At 42.5% G+C, this 15,695-nt stretch overlaps 1 protein-coding gene across 1 annotated transcript; it reads left to right on the forward strand.

Annotated features, from left to right (window-relative positions):
* The first annotated feature begins 5,520 nt into the window (after positions 1-5,520).
* LOC134296192 (uncharacterized) lies at positions 5,521-10,801 on the forward strand. The gene is made up of 2 exons (XM_062970424.1): positions 5,521-7,291; positions 10,520-10,801. Exons 1-2 carry the CDS (start codon positions 5,744-5,746, stop codon positions 10,559-10,561), a joined length of 1,590 nt encoding a protein of 529 aa, XP_062826494.1. The 5' UTR covers positions 5,521-5,743; the 3' UTR covers positions 10,562-10,801.
* Positions 10,802-15,695: the final 4,894 nt, after the last annotated feature.

The following is a 15,695-nucleotide window of genomic DNA, read 5'->3' on the forward strand; positions in this document are numbered from 1 at the left end:
AGAATAGTAAACAAGAAAGAGATCAGAGGCCAAAGAAATGCGTTCATGTTATGCAGGGAATATTAAAGGGTGTGCTGAGAGAGAAATCTTTGTCGAAAGCAACATCTCGTTTGAGTTAGCAGCAGCTCTTGCTCTCTTGGATTATCCTGCAGCTTTGTGTATTCAAGTTCATGGGACTATGTCATGTATTAATGGAACCTTGTTTTATGCCTAATGTTTTCTTGGATTATTCTTTATAGCCTTGGTTTTGCAACAATCTTTTGGATCTTTACTTTTGCTTTTTAAGAACTATTTATTTCCTATTTCCTAATAAACTACAAAAGACTTCAACCTGTGTACAGCCTGGTGTGTTCAGCAAGGTGAAACTAACCTGAGGTGTGACAAAAACTTCCAAAGTGAGTAAGGGCCAGTCATTCTATTGGCAAGTTAAGTCAAGTTAGGTGATCCCTTGTTGTCCAAGTATGATCATCTTCTAGGTGTAGTGTCCTGGCAGTGGATATGTAGGTGACTGTGCAGCCCTATTCTTGATCCGCATATTCTTCCACAGTGACTACATCAGTTTCCAGTTGGAAGGCTTGACTTGACACACCTTCCTCTTGGCACATTTCTCCCTTTCACCCTCCATGTGTGCCTTTTCAAATTCCACAGCATTGCTGGTCACAGCTGACCTCCAACTAGAGGCAAAGACCATCATTAACACCTCATGTCCCAGTTTTTCTCTCCACCTTCCAACTATACCCCTTTGCCCTCGGGTTATTTCAATTGCACAAAGTGAGCTCAAAGTGTAAAAGTAGTTTGCTCTCAATTAATTCAACAGGGGGAAGATCAGGGACAGAATCTTTCCTTTCCCAATAGATCCAAGTAAAAGCAAATGGCATCACCCTCTCCTAGCTTTTGTGTTTTTCATCATTTGCTATCTTGACCAGACTCTGACATTACTTTGCCATACATAGCCCAGCTTTCATCTGTGACAAGGGTATGTAGCAATCATATGGGAAAGGGAATGTATTTACTACTTAGAATCAAAGCTTAGAAAAGATGTTTTTCCCCCTGGATATCTACCTCCCAGACCCCTCCCCCACCCCCAAACACACAAACAGCTGGCATGCCTGTTTTGTCCTGCTTAGACTCTCTATTGTGTAGGGTTGTCCCTTACCAAAAGGACATTATAACATACAGCAGTTTTCCCTCTACAAATATGCTTCTTCCACATATATGGTGAAGAAGTAGGTCTGTAGAATACATTGCATTTGTTGAAAATAGGGCAAAGGAAACAAGCAGACATCTAATATAATTGTTTCACAAATGACAAGGACAACTGGTAGAAAGTTTCATAGCTAAAATTGAGAACATTGACTTTCCTCTTAACATTTCTTCACTGATGGGCAACTCAAGATAATCATATGTTTCCAATATTGAGAACCTTTGAGTCTTTTATTCATCATTTTCAATGGATTACCAGATTGCCACCCAACTATCTACTCCCCGATCCCCAACAAAACATACTTGCATTGAAATGACCCTGAGGTCTTTCTTTTAAGAAGGGAGAGTACACAGCAATGTGCTATTGCTGATCTCATTTTGTTGTTTTCAAATGTTTGCAGCTTAAGACATTTAATTTTATCAGTTAATGGTGTTGGTGTTTCTACAGTTTTGCTTTTTAGTGATCTCCACCAAAGAATGGTATTCTTTATCTTGAGATATGTCTCATTTTCTTTTATGAAGCTTAAGGGATACCTCTTACAATATCAAGGATCACAGATTTTTATATTACATGAAAAAAGGAAAAGAGGAAAAGAAATCTAGCAAGAAGTTTTAAGGTGGATTTTTACATGGAGCTTTACAGAATGGAAAATAAAATGTGACACTCCACTTTCTGTTTCAAAGCTGCATAAAAGGTAGTTTCTTCCTCTTCTTGACCTAGCAACCATAGTTGTGATGGACATTGTGCACATGGAAAAGTCCCTTTCATGTTGGAAAAGACCCTTTCATGTTTCTCAACTCTCTTGGGAAATGTCCCAAGGGATTTGGATATACAATGTGAGTATTGAGAGATATGGTGATGGAAGGTGCATTAGCTTTACAAACTGAAGAATGCAGTACTGTCCTTTCCAATAATATCTAAGAGGTATGGCCTGGAAAATTAGTTTTGCTTCTCTTCTATGTAATAAAGGGCCATCCTAAACTCAAGAGAAGCTCCTTTCCCAAACATGATCATAGCTACCAGATTGCTTCACACTCAGGAATGGAAAGATACAAGAAGATTGACTGAAGAAACTGTATAATCCTGCGGAAATGAATAACTCAATGGCTTTGATTAGACTAATTTCAATAAGGGTTGGAAACAAATCATTGCTTTTTGGAGGGGGAATATTGGGAAAGATGATCAGTATTAGAATTTGAAGAATAGTAAAATTTAAATAATATATTTTGAGGAAGTATGACATCTAAATAACTAGAACCATTAACTGGAAAACTGGAAGTCAATTAGTTTTGCTTTGCATGATGTTTTGGTATAGTTTTGTTATGAAGTTTTTTAGCTGAAGTTGAAGTATTAGTTCAGGTAAATTGTAGTTATATTTCGTCTTTTTTGTAGTTTCTTCCCATATGTTTTTTATGCTATGTAACCCATTGTGGTTTAATATATATATATATATATATATATATATATATATATAAACTGTTCTTTAATGATGAAATTTCAGTGACTCCAATACAGGATATTATGCTTTAAAATTAATCTAACTCTATCAGTTTCAGCCCAAATTTCAGGACCACAGAAAAAAAATCTGGACTATTATTTCAGCCCCATGTTAACAAATGCGCTTTCTAAGTAATTTTGACACAAAGTTCAGAAACATTGCATCCCAAATACCAGTAGCACAATTTTGTTACTTAGATGTTAACAAGACTGTAAAATATATTCAGTGGTCCATATAAATGCAAATAGGATCTCATGCTCTTGCATGACATATTTCAAGTGAGAATGTGTGAAACTGATAGTAGATAAACATTTAAAATATGACCTTTCATTTTCCTTTTCTTTCTTTTAAAAAAATAAGAAATTTGCCAACCCTATGGAGAAAAATAGCTTCTGAATTAAGTTTTCTCAAGAGTTTGAATTTGAACTGCAATAGGTTTTCTAAGAAATATTTTGGTTTACTGAAAAGTGCGGCATCCACATTTCCTTTGTTAAAAACAGGCTGAAATCTCAAAATATTTGAAAATCTATTTATAGTCTAATTTAAAATGCCTATCTTACCTTGTAAGTTATGCTATAAAAACTCATATGCTTGAGTATAATGGGGCCAAAATGAAGACCTACTCCATCCATTACTTCAGATTTGCGTGGGTTTTGTTTTGTTTACTTTTTTAAACTCAGGCTGGTGTCCTAAATATATTCATATTAGCTTGGAATAAATTAGAAAGTTTTGCCTTTTTTGGAAACGGGCTGGTATGGATCTATTTCATATGGTACCAGCTGTGAAAGTAGTGCTTCTAGTCAAACTTTTGTTTCATTCAATTATAAACCAAATAATCAGAATGAAGCTGAGTAATGCTGGGTAAACTTAATATAACATATAGTGCATTACTGGAAAGAGAAGTGTAGTATCGGACTAAGGCCACAAGAGAGAGCATGGATCTTGTTAGCATAGATTTTGTGAAAAATAGACTGAATTCTTATTCTTGAGTCCAAGGTGCCCAGTTTCTGAAAATATGCAGCTGATATTTTGAAGAATGCGCTCAAGGATTATAAAATGTGTTTGCAAATCTTGTACATATTTACTTGAAACCATGTCCATCTGAATCCAAGAACTGAAGCCATACAGTCAGGCATATTCTGTTAGCTCTAAATCAGAGACAATACTTTATGATGGAAAAAACATTGGAATGTATTTTAATTATGCTTTTATGTCTGTATTAATTTTTAATAATTTTAGTTATTAAAACACAAGTGCCGTTTGTAAGCCACCTTGAGTCCCCCTCAGCGTAGAGAAAGGCGAGATATAAATATGGTAAAAAAAATTAAAAAACACTATTTATCCATTTATGAGTAAATCTAAAGATGCTTCATTTCTGTATGGAAGACTTGATTTGTACCTGTTTCTGCTGCTGAAAGAAATATTCCAGGCATATTATGAAGTTGCTAATATTTCACAGTAATCACTAAAAGGCTTCATAGACCATACACTCCTATCACTTAGAAATAAATATCACTATGAGACTTATACCCTCTAGAAGACCTGTGATTCTATATACTCTATCTGGGAATAAGGACCATTTAATTCAGTGAGCTTTATTTCTGAGTTGGACATGGCCACATAAGGATGCACTATCAGTGATGCAGAATTGCTGCCAAACTTTCCTTTTCTCACTTTTCCAGTATTATTGTCCATTGTTGAGCTTCCCAGCCATCAAAGCATTTTTTATACTTTGGTAGTCCTCATACCAACAAATTGTATGGGTCAGTTATTTTATTTTAGGGAAAGAATTTCTTTGTTTTTTTCAAATACCATTTTCGGGATCCACACTTTGTCATATTTTAGAACAAACCCAGCAGGACTTACTGCTCAGATGCCAGGCATAAGCTTCAGAGGCGCTTTTTTTAGAATCCCTGTAGACTGGTTTTAAAATTATAATGCCTTGAAGAAGGCCATAAAAACACGTTCAAACGAAAACATGTTGGACTATTTTCATTAATAAAATCACCTTTCTTTTCTACATTCTGCAACTTTGTCTCTTTTATACACCACACGAGGTATTTAGAAGACTCTGCTAGAGAGCTTTAGTACGTAACCACATTACAAATACCAGAACGTAGTATAGAAAGGAGTATCAAAGTGTGACAATTGTATGATGCAATAATTGTATAATATAAAAGGGACCAAAATGTTGGCTTCAATGAATGTACTCTAAGCATGAGTACTAGTCTGGATCCTACTCATTATCGGTCCAAACATCCAGACAAGAACTCTTAGTTCTTTTATTTTGGTTTAGTAATGTATTGGCTGTTTCAAGGGAAATGTCAGTCGTCTGATCTCAGCCTCTACACAATGGTTGCAACATCCAACACAATCAGGTAGCAAGTCGCAGTGCCTCTCTTATATTGTGTCATATATAAGGACTTGACCAGCTTTCTTTGCAGCTAAATTGTATGCTGACCTTTAAGAAAATGTTATTTTAAGGTGAGGATATTTGAAGGTGTTTCTAGATGGTGGTAAGGAAATAAATAACTAGACTATGATCTGATTTTACTTTTCCAGCAATCAGTGGGTTTCCAATTCTGGCTTCTACAACATGTTAATGTCTGTCTTTTACTTCAAATCACCTAGCATTTCCTCCTAACACTATTTATACCATATTGGTTTGCTTTCTACTTGTTTTCTAAAGCATGCACAGACCACACAGTCAGAAAAATGCTCTTTCTATTTGTGAGTGTGTGTTCACCTGAACATGGAGTATTTTTCTCAAAATGTAAACACATTGGGTGGTGGGTTGTTTATATTTGTGTATGTGTATATGTTTGTGTCAGAACCCTGCTACTAGAGCCTGGATGTGGCTCTGAGTTTCAGGGTCACTGACATTGATAAGACACCTGCGTCCCAGGACTCGGAGGAGAAACGGCTGATGGACTTGGCGGGGAATTTGCGCGGGGTTTTACTGAGCGGGAAGAGACTGTTCAAATGAGGGGGAGGGTATATAAAGGAGGGTTGGCCGGAGCCTCCCATTCTTGGCTTTTCTGATGTTCATGTTTCCTACAGTAAAAGTTCCTGGTGATACCACAAAGAGTCTCGTGTGTTCATTCAGGAGCGGCTGTGGTGAGCTGACACTAAGCCAAGAATACGGACACCATCCCGCTGTAGCGGTGAGGTGTAACATGCAAGTGGAGGATGAAGAGCTCTTGGGCGCCGGAGGAGGAAGGTCGGAAAGGGCCACTCCCGAGACGGACGCTGAGTTCCACCAGCTGGCGGCCCTGGCGTCATCCACCGCTTATGCCCAGCCAAATGGGGTAACCCAGAGGCGCGGAGTGGTGCGGGGAGATAGCACCGGAGGAGAGGAAGGTTCACCTTCCCCAGGCCCGCAAAAGATGGTGTTTCTGGAGGAGAGGATGTCGGCGATGGAGACCACCCTGGCAGTGATGTCGAGGGCGATGGAGCGCCTGGCGGTTTTGGCGGAGCCGGAGCGAGGAAGGGAACTCCGGGCTAGCTCAATGTGGGACGTGAGCATGGGAAGCAGCCAGGGCTTTGCAGACCTCCCAGCACCGAAGGGAAGGGAAATGCGAAAGGAGCCCGGTGCCCGGCCCAAGATCCAAACGAGCCTGACGCGGGTGGAGGAGAGTGACGACGAAGGGGAAAAGCCTCCGAGAATCCCGGCTACGCTCCCAACTGAGACCCTGGTGCCCCTGGCGAATGCCGGGCGTGGCACAGGACAAAGGGAAGCAGCAGCGGGGCCCACTGGCCCGCAAGGGGGCTTGCGACGGGCGGAGGATTGGGGATTGCCACCACAGGGACCCCTACCGAGACGAGAGGAACTAAGGATCGAGTTTGGGGGAGAGTCCTCTGAACTGGATTTTTTCCTGACCACGGTGAGGGGCTATATGGAGGACAATGCCCACACTTTTAGAACGGAATCCAGCCGGGTACGGGCCATTGGTGCAGTGTTGAAGAGGGGAGCGGCCAGCTGGTACGTTCAACTACATGCGCGGCGCGACCCATGTCTGGGGTCACTCCGACGCTTTATGGGGGCCCTGGAGACCCGTTTCCGAGATCCACTGGAGCAGATCCGGGCGAGGGAGGAGTTGAAGACCGTCTCCCAGGGGCAGAGGTCGGTATCTGAGTATGCGGAGGAGTTCCAATGCCTCGCTGAAAAGGTGCCGGAATGGTCTGCAGTGACAAAGATAGAACTCTTCAAAGAGGGTCTCAGGCGGGAGATCCTCTCCTGGGCGGTGCATCGTGATGAGCCTGACACACTGCGCGGATGGATTCAGCTGGCGGGGCGCATCGAGACATCGCTGGCCCAGGCGAGGAGGCACCGAGGAGGGCTACAGCAGCGGCCGCAGATGAAAGAGGGGAGCCGGAAGGAGGGATCAACCCCAGCCGGGAGGAGAACGGAGCCGACAGGGAACGTGAGCACCAGCAGGAGGGGCTGCTTCGTGTGCGGCCGTTTGGGCCACAGGGCTGCCGAGTGCTGGCAGAGAAAAGGGGAAGGCGGAGGCCCGCCCAAACCAAGAGCCGTGGCAGGGAAACGCGCCGAGGAAGAACCACCGATGAGGCACCACTCGGGGGGGTTGGTAAGTCAGGACAAAGCCATGATAGTGGTCCCCATTCAGCTGGAAAGTGGCAGCAAACAAGCAACCTGCAAAGCATTTGTGGATTGTGGATGTTCCAGGAACATCATCTCCCCTGAATTAGCCGAGGGATTGGGATGCGAAAGAACGAACCTAGAATCCCCAATAGCTTTCTCGCAGTTGGACGGATCCACAGCATCGGGATCATTAGCTAAGTACAGTGCCGAAGATGTAAAGTGTAAGATAGGGAGTTGGGAAGGAAAGGTGTCATTTGTGATATCACAAATAGCCAGCTATAATGTTATACTAGGCATGCCATGGCTGGGGCAGGCCAACCCGCAAATCAACTGGGAGGATAAGAGCATGATTTTCAGGATGAAGTTGGAAGGAGGGAGCCAGGAAGTGGAAAGGGAGCCGGGGAAAAGGGGGGAGGAAGACTCTATCAGGATAGCAGAACTGGCAGATAAATTACCCCCAGAGTATCGGGATTTTGTGGACGTATTTGATGAGAAGGAAGCAGACAGTTTCCCACCGAAGCGGAGAGTTGAAGTGAAGATAGAGCTAGTCCCAGGAGCAGAGCTTCCTAAGGCAAAAATATACCCAATGTCGGCTAGGGAAAAGGAGGAACTGAGAAAATACATTGATAAAAACCTAGCGAGGGGTTTCATAGAGCCCTCAAATTCCCCTCTAGGGGCGCCTGTGTTGTTCAGGCGCAAAAAGGACCAAACGCTGAGGCTCTGCATTGACTACAGGGGCCTGAATGCAATCAGTTCTGGAAATAAATACCCCCTACCTTTAGTGAAGGACTTGATCGCCCAGTTATCGGAGGGACAGATATTCACTAAATTGGACTTAATTGAAGCGTACCATAAATTGCAGATTAAACCAGAGGACAGGTGGAAGACGGCCTTTTCCTGTGCATTCGGATTATTCAATTATCGTGTGCTCCCTTTCGGTTTGTGCGGCGGAGGCGCCGCGTTCATGCAATTAATCAACGAAGTGTTGCATCCATTGTTGTACAAGGGAGTCTTTGTTTTTTTAGATGACATATTGTTAGTATCTCGGACTAAGGAGCAACATATAGAACTAGTCAGGGAAGTCCTGCAAAAGTTGAGAGAAGCAAAACTGTATGCGAAGCTTGCCAAGTGCGAGTTCAATAAAGACCAGATAGACTTTCTGGGGTATAGGATTTCATCCCAGGGAGTGGCGATGGACCCTGCGAAGGTAGAAGACGTGAGGGGGTGGGAAGCCCCCAAAACACGGAAGCAGCTGCAATCCTTCCTAGGGTTCGCAAACTTCTATAGAACATTTATCAAGGACTTTGCGCGCCTCACTTTGCCATTAACGGATTTGTTAAAGACTAAAGGCAGGGGAGAAACAGCCAAAGTGAAGGCCCCAGGGGCCAAACTGACCTGGACAATAGAATGCCAGGAAGCTTTCGAAGCCCTTAAAAAGCGTTTTACGGAGGAGCCTGTCCTACAGCACCCTGATATGTCGAAAGCCTTTGTATTACATTGCGATGCGTCAGACCGGGCATATGGGGCAGTTCTGCTACAGAAAGACGAGGGGGGGAACCTGAAGCCATGTGGCTATCTGTCAAAAAAGTTTAGCGATACAGAAAAAAACTGGCCGATTTGGGAGAGAGAAGCCTTAGCGATTCTAAAAGCACTAGAGTGCTGGAGACACTTCCTGGAAGGAAGTGGAACACCGTTTGAGGTGTGGACTGACCATAGAAATTTACAGTATCTAAGATCCCCTCGTAAACTATCAGCGAAGCAAATTAGATGGGCCCAATATTTCAGCCGTTTTGATTTCAAACTCAGATTCTTCCAGGGGAAACATAATATACTCGCTGACGCTCTCTCTCGAATGCCTCAGCACGGGGGAGGAATTCAGGAATCTGAAGGGAGTATTTTTCTTGATAAGCAATGGGGCCTGGCAGTACTAACTCGAGCACAAGCGGCCAAAGAAAACAAACGTACTGCCATTTCCACGGGGGGAGGAGAAATATGGGAGGAAGAGTTGAAGCGAGCGTATGGAATGGACAAATGGTTACAAACAAACAAAGAAAAGGGAGAATTGTGTGGGGATTTGGTGTTTGTAAATAAGAAATTGTATATTCCTGAATGTTTAAGACGAGAAATGTTAAGGAAGTACCATGATAACAAGGGTGCGGGTCATCTAGGCCCCACCAGGACTATTAAACTGTTGGCCAAACAATGCTGGTGGCCCGGAATGAGGAAAGACGCCAGGGGGTACGTCACGCAGTGTGAATTATGTGCAGAGGGAAAAACACCACCGGGGAAGCCCCAGGGGCTATTGCAGAAGGTGGTGGAGCCCATGAGGCCATGGGAATGCGTAGCCATGGATTTTGTAGGCGAACTACCCCCCAGCAGAGGCCACAGATACATTTGGACAATATTGGACCTATTCTCAAAACAGGCACACTTTGTGGCTCTGCCAAAACTTCCTTCAGCTGAAAAACTTGCTGATTTGTATGTGAAGCATGTATATCGCCTACATGGGTGTCCCGACAAGATAATTAGTGACCGGGGAGTCCAATTTACTGCAAAATTTTGGGGAAAATTCTTACAGCTGTTAGGAGCAGAAAGGAACCTGAGCTCGGCCTTTCATCCCGCGACCAACGGGGGGGTCGAACGTACCCAACAGACACTGTGCCAATTCTTAAGGATGTACACCAATTATAGACAGGATGATTGGGCGGACCTTCTTCCGTTTGCTGAGATGGCTTTTAACGGGGCCGTACATTCGGCCACAGGTCGTGCCCCATTCGAAATAGTATACGGACAGGAGGTGGCACCTTTCCCCAGGCTACCCGAGTGGAAGGAAGGGGAGGGCCAGACCGACGAGGAATGGCCGGCCAAAATCAAGCAAGGGTGGCAAACCGTGGTAGAGGCATTGCGGGAAACACAAAAGAAGTACAAGCTCTTTGCGGATCGTAGGCGCCGAGAGGGGGACAAATTGGGCGAAGGAGATCTGGTTTGGCTGAGCACAAAAAACCTGAAATTGGGGTTCCCATCCAAGAAATTGGCTCCACGCTATATAGGGCCATTCAGGGTAGCAAAAAGAATAAACGAAGTGACCTATGAGCTGAGGCTACCAAAGGACCTAGGAAAGGTACACCCGGTATTCCATTGCAGCCTGTTAAAAAAGTATAAAGGAACTCTGGACAGCGGAGAACAATAGTTGTGTTTAATCTTTTCCTTCCAGGACGAAGGGGAGGAGGACGCCATGTCAGAACCCTGCTACTAGAGCCTGGATGTGGCTCTGAGTTTCAGGGTCACTGACATTGATAAGACACCTGCGTCCCAGGACTCGGAGGAGAAACGGCTGATGGACTTGGCGGGGAATTTGCGCGGGGTTTTACTGAGCGGGAAGAGACTGTTCAAATGAGGGGGAGGGTATATAAAGGAGGGTTGGCCGGAGCCTCCCATTCTTGGCTTTTCTGATGTTCATGTTTCCTACAGTAAAAGTTCCTGGTGATACCACAAAGAGTCTCGTGTGTTCATTCAGGAGCGGCTGTGGTGAGCTGACATGTTTGTATGTATATGTGTATTGTAGGTGTATTACAATATTAAAATAAAATTATTTTTAAAAATAAAAATGTAAACACATTACATTGCTTCATTTCTGTACCTGTAGAGTGGTCAGTCTCATTTTTCCCCCATCTAGAGTTCCTTCCAGCTCACTGAATTAAAGTAAACAATCAGTTCAAAGGGCAATTTGTTATGTAAATTCCATCAATTCAACAGATTGTGCACAATTTTTGACTTGTTGTGACTCTAAAGTGACCCTATCACAGGGTTTTCTTAGCAAGATTTCTTCAGTAGCAGTTTGCCCATGAGACTGAGAAAATATCATAAAATTATAGAGTTGGAAGAGACTGTAAGGGAGATTCAAGGCTTGGCCAAGGTCACATAGAGATTTTCCATGGCTAAGTGGAATTTTTTTTGAGAGTTGTAGTCTTGACACTCAAGCCATTACACCATGGTGTCTCCATAGACCAGGGGTTCTCAAACTTTTTCAGCCACAGAGCCCTTTTCGAAGCAAATGTTTCTCGTGGAGCCCCAATAAATGTTTATATATTGTATTATATATTATATTATATATAATGTAAATACATCAGGCATGGACAAACGTTTTGACACATGGCATTTTAAAATTTGATAGATGGGTCGGGTCAGTGGCAGATAGATGGAGAGTGTTTGTGTGAATAAAAACATGAACAAATTCCTGTGCACACTACACATATCTTGTTTGTAGTGAAATAAAAGGAAGGAAAGAAAGAACAATACAATGTTTGAAATTTTAACCAAAATAAACTTGACAATATTTCAGTGGAAGTCCCCAGGGGCCATCCAATCCAACCCTCTTATGCCATGCACAAAAAGCACAATCAAAGCACACCTCCAACAGATGGCCACCCAGCCTTTGTAATAGGAGCAATCCCAGGAACCATCCAGTCCAATCCTTCTTTACCATGCAGTAAAAACACAAAGCACCTCCAACAGATGGCCACCCAGTTGTAATAATAATAATAATAATAATAATAATAATAATAATAATAATAATAACAGCAGCAGCAACAACAACAACAACAACAACAACAACAACACTAGCAGAAACCCCAGGGCCCGTCCAGTCCAACTCCCATCTGCCCTGCAGGAAAAACACATTCAAACCCCCACTTCTGAGTGGTGGGAGGGAAATAGGGTTTTGGAAGCAAGCAAATAGGGGGGAAAGGATCCCAGCAGAGAGGGAGACAAAGGAAAAAAAAGGCTTTTGGCAGCAAGAGATGCAGGGGAAATGCTTTTGGCGGTGAGGGAGGTGGGGAGGGGAGGGGCAGGAAAGAGGAGGGAAAGCTTGGAGGGGGAGGGTAGAGGAGGGAGGTGCAGGGGCCTCTCAGTATGCTTCGCGGAGCCACAAGGGCTCCACGGAGGACACTTTAATAACTGCTACCCTAGACCAGTGATTATTAATTTTTTACATTTTGATTTATAGCCAGTAGGAATGGCCACTAAATTTAATTTCCAGATAGGAAAAGCATCAAACCAATTCCAGCTAGGCTCATCAGTATCCTAGAAAAAAAACTTTTCTGAAACTGTAGCAGTCAGAATTCACATAAAAGGTTGAATATTTTAAAGTGCTTTGTCAAAGAGAGAGGGAGAGAGAACGAGACCGAAATCGAGGCCAAGACCTTTGGCCATGGAAAAGAAAGATGATAGGGAATCAACAGATCCTAAAATATTTAGTAGCACATATAAATGCATAGAATAATTGCAGTTTACTTGGACTTTGTAACAGAATGAAGTGAGGAAGTGACGTGACAGATCTAGGCAATACTGTGCACGACTGAATTTTTAGAGTTAATATAACAGCATTTATGTAGGTTATAATGGGGAACCTTGTGGGAGTGTTTTACAAAGTTTAAACATTTCCTCCCATAATCATTTTCACACCTTTCTGATAGGAATGCTTTTTACCTGGAAGTGGTTTGTGAAGCAGTCCTGGAAAAAAAATTATACTAGCATATTGAGGTGATGAGATAGATCAGAGGGCATATGAATATTTCCACATTGGAACTGTCAGATTTTGACATGGTAGCAATTGCAAAGAAAGAGATCCCCACTACCACCTCCACCACCACTTGAAAACAAGGATGTCAGAGACCCATGGGAAGACTTTACTACTTCAGCCACTCAACACTTCCATGGGCCCTACGAGGCCTGTTTTCACTTATAAATTCCTGGAGCACACCGGCAGAGGCAAAGGGGAAAGGTACAGTTGTAATTTACACACCATAAACTTTTGTAGGTTTTATTCACCTCATTGGCCTGGTATTTAAACAACATCACATGGTGACAGTGTAATTTGGGAGCCACAGGGGCTGCTGTAGCTGCACCAGCACCTCGCCCAGGAGGTTAAACTCATGTTTGGGGGGGAAATCTAGAAAGCTGGTGATAGAGGGGAAATGAGAACCATGGGTGCATGTAACATAAGCTAGTATGTATTTATATTACAGTAAAACCCAACATGAATAAGGTGCCATAGAGTGGCAAATGGATATGCTGCCAAAAAGAGCTGACAAATATAAATTACTTCAGTGAGATCAAAGAAAAAACAACAATCCTTTATACACATGCGTGCACTTGTGCACAGATGCACACACCAATAGAGAAGTTCCTTGTTGCTCCTGGCTGGGGAGGCAGGGAAGAATAAGAGGCATTTTTGTGGCTACTGCATAGTAATTATATCATAGAGTTACATGCCATCGCAATGAACTATATAAGAGAATGATTTGGCTTTGATGAATACACCTCTGCATTCATTATGTATACCTGTGTGCCAACAAACACATATATTTTCTTTGGTTTCTACAAGCCAAAGTTATAACAAAGGATCTAGGAAAACAATACAACATCTAGCTATTAAAATATTTATACCCCATGATGTATCATTTCTTTTTTCAGTCACACCAGAAAAGATTAGTAGGCCTTGCTAGTGAATCAAGGATCCGGCATTTTGCATTGCTGTCTCCCACCCTGACAAAACAGAATCTGTGCAAAATGGGAGACCTAAGCTCATACACTCTAATATAGTTTGTTAAGGTTGCCAAATCAATACCGTCAAGTAGATGTGCCAGGAACATTCTGTCTAGCTAACAAATGTTTCTAGACTAGGTGTCAGTTGGTCACAGCCTCCTTGGAGGCAAACAGCCAGTTCCCAGTACCCAGTGCCTTGACATTGTAGGGAAGAATATGTAGCCACTTTGAGTCCCCTTTGGGGAGATAAAGCTGAATATAAATGAAAATAATAATAATAATAATAATAATAATAATGATGATGATGATGATGATGATGATGATGATGATGATGATGATGATGATGATGTAACTTTTACCTGTTCTTCTGGAATAAATTTCCTAGGACCATATACAGAACTGGAAAGGAATACACGGTTATCTGGATTAGCCCATGCAAATCCATGTTAGTTTCCCCCTTCACCTAACTTTACATTTAAAAAAATCTCCTGACAGATTAGCAGCAAATACAAAAATAATGACACAAAAATAATAAAAAGAAGTAGGCACAGAGACACAATGAAGGCAAAAATAAATTTCTTTTGCTAGAGAATTGCTGAAAAAATCATGACATCGTGAGGCCTAGAATATCCATTTGAATGTGGGGGAAAGAAACCAACAAATATGGGATAAGGTGGGCAAAATTCAGAAAGCCAAGCCTATACGTCTGCTATTGGTAAAACCTGAAGGAGCTACTCTCCCACAGGTCTTAATGCACATAGGTGGAAGGAGGGGGAGAAATCCTTTAATATCTTCGTCCTAATCCATTTGGGGTCATTGCAGTAATAACCAGTACTTTGATTTTTAAATTTGGACTTTCATGTTCTGAAAGTTTCCACGTACTGTTTGAAACCAATATATATCATATTGCAGTAATCTATTCTGGTGGTTCATCAACCTGGGCATTAAAACTTTGTTTCACCTTGAGTTAGCTCCTGGTTGATCTCATGACATTTCTCCATTTCAGGGGAGTACTGCAGGTTAAACCTAGCCAATCCAGTTTTGGCACACTTTAATAAAAGTCAAGGGATTATCCAAAGTTTGCTTGAAACTTCACAGTACAGTGTTCCCTCACTTATCGTGGGGGTTAGGTTCCAGGACCACCTGCAATAAGTGAAAATCCACGAAGTAGGGGAGCTATATATTTATACATTATTTTAGTAATTATATTATTTTAAGTCTTTATCAACCAATCATGTGTTGATAAATTGCCTCCTTCTCCTCCTGTTGCCACTTGGGCTCCTTTTCTCTCCCTTCAGCTTCTCCTTTTTCCCTTCCTTAGGCTGTAAATTGAAATTTTTTATGATTTATAATATTCTTTTAGAGTTTATTGAAAAACCATGAAACAGCGAATCTGCAAAAAGCGAACCGCAAAGTAGTGAGGGAACACTGTATTCCATAGCTTCAAGACAGTGTGAACAGCTAGATTAGATCCATTTTGGTCCAGCATCCTATCTATTCAGGGCTGGACCAAATCATCAGTGCAGGGAAAAGATCACCACCACCACCACTTCCAGCCAGCCATGTGAACTCCTAGCTATTGCAGTTGCCCCATGCTGACATCAGCAGAGATGCTGCATGACGAGAAAGAAGTTGGTAAGATTGGCTGCCTCATTTTTCCTGGTTGAGCTCTGGGGCCAGTCTGCTGTGGACTATCCACAGAGGATGCCACATGTATCCTCCCGAACCCAGTGTTGTGATAAGTTTATTATTTATTTATTTATTTATTTGCAACATTTATACCCCGCCCTTCTCACCCGAGGGGACTCAAATGGGCAAAATCTAATGCCCAAAAATGCAATCAT

This window comes from Anolis carolinensis, chromosome 2 (assembly GCF_035594765.1).
Source record: "Anolis carolinensis isolate JA03-04 chromosome 2, rAnoCar3.1.pri, whole genome shotgun sequence".
Classification (NCBI taxonomy): Eukaryota; Metazoa; Chordata; class Lepidosauria; order Squamata; family Dactyloidae; genus Anolis; species Anolis carolinensis.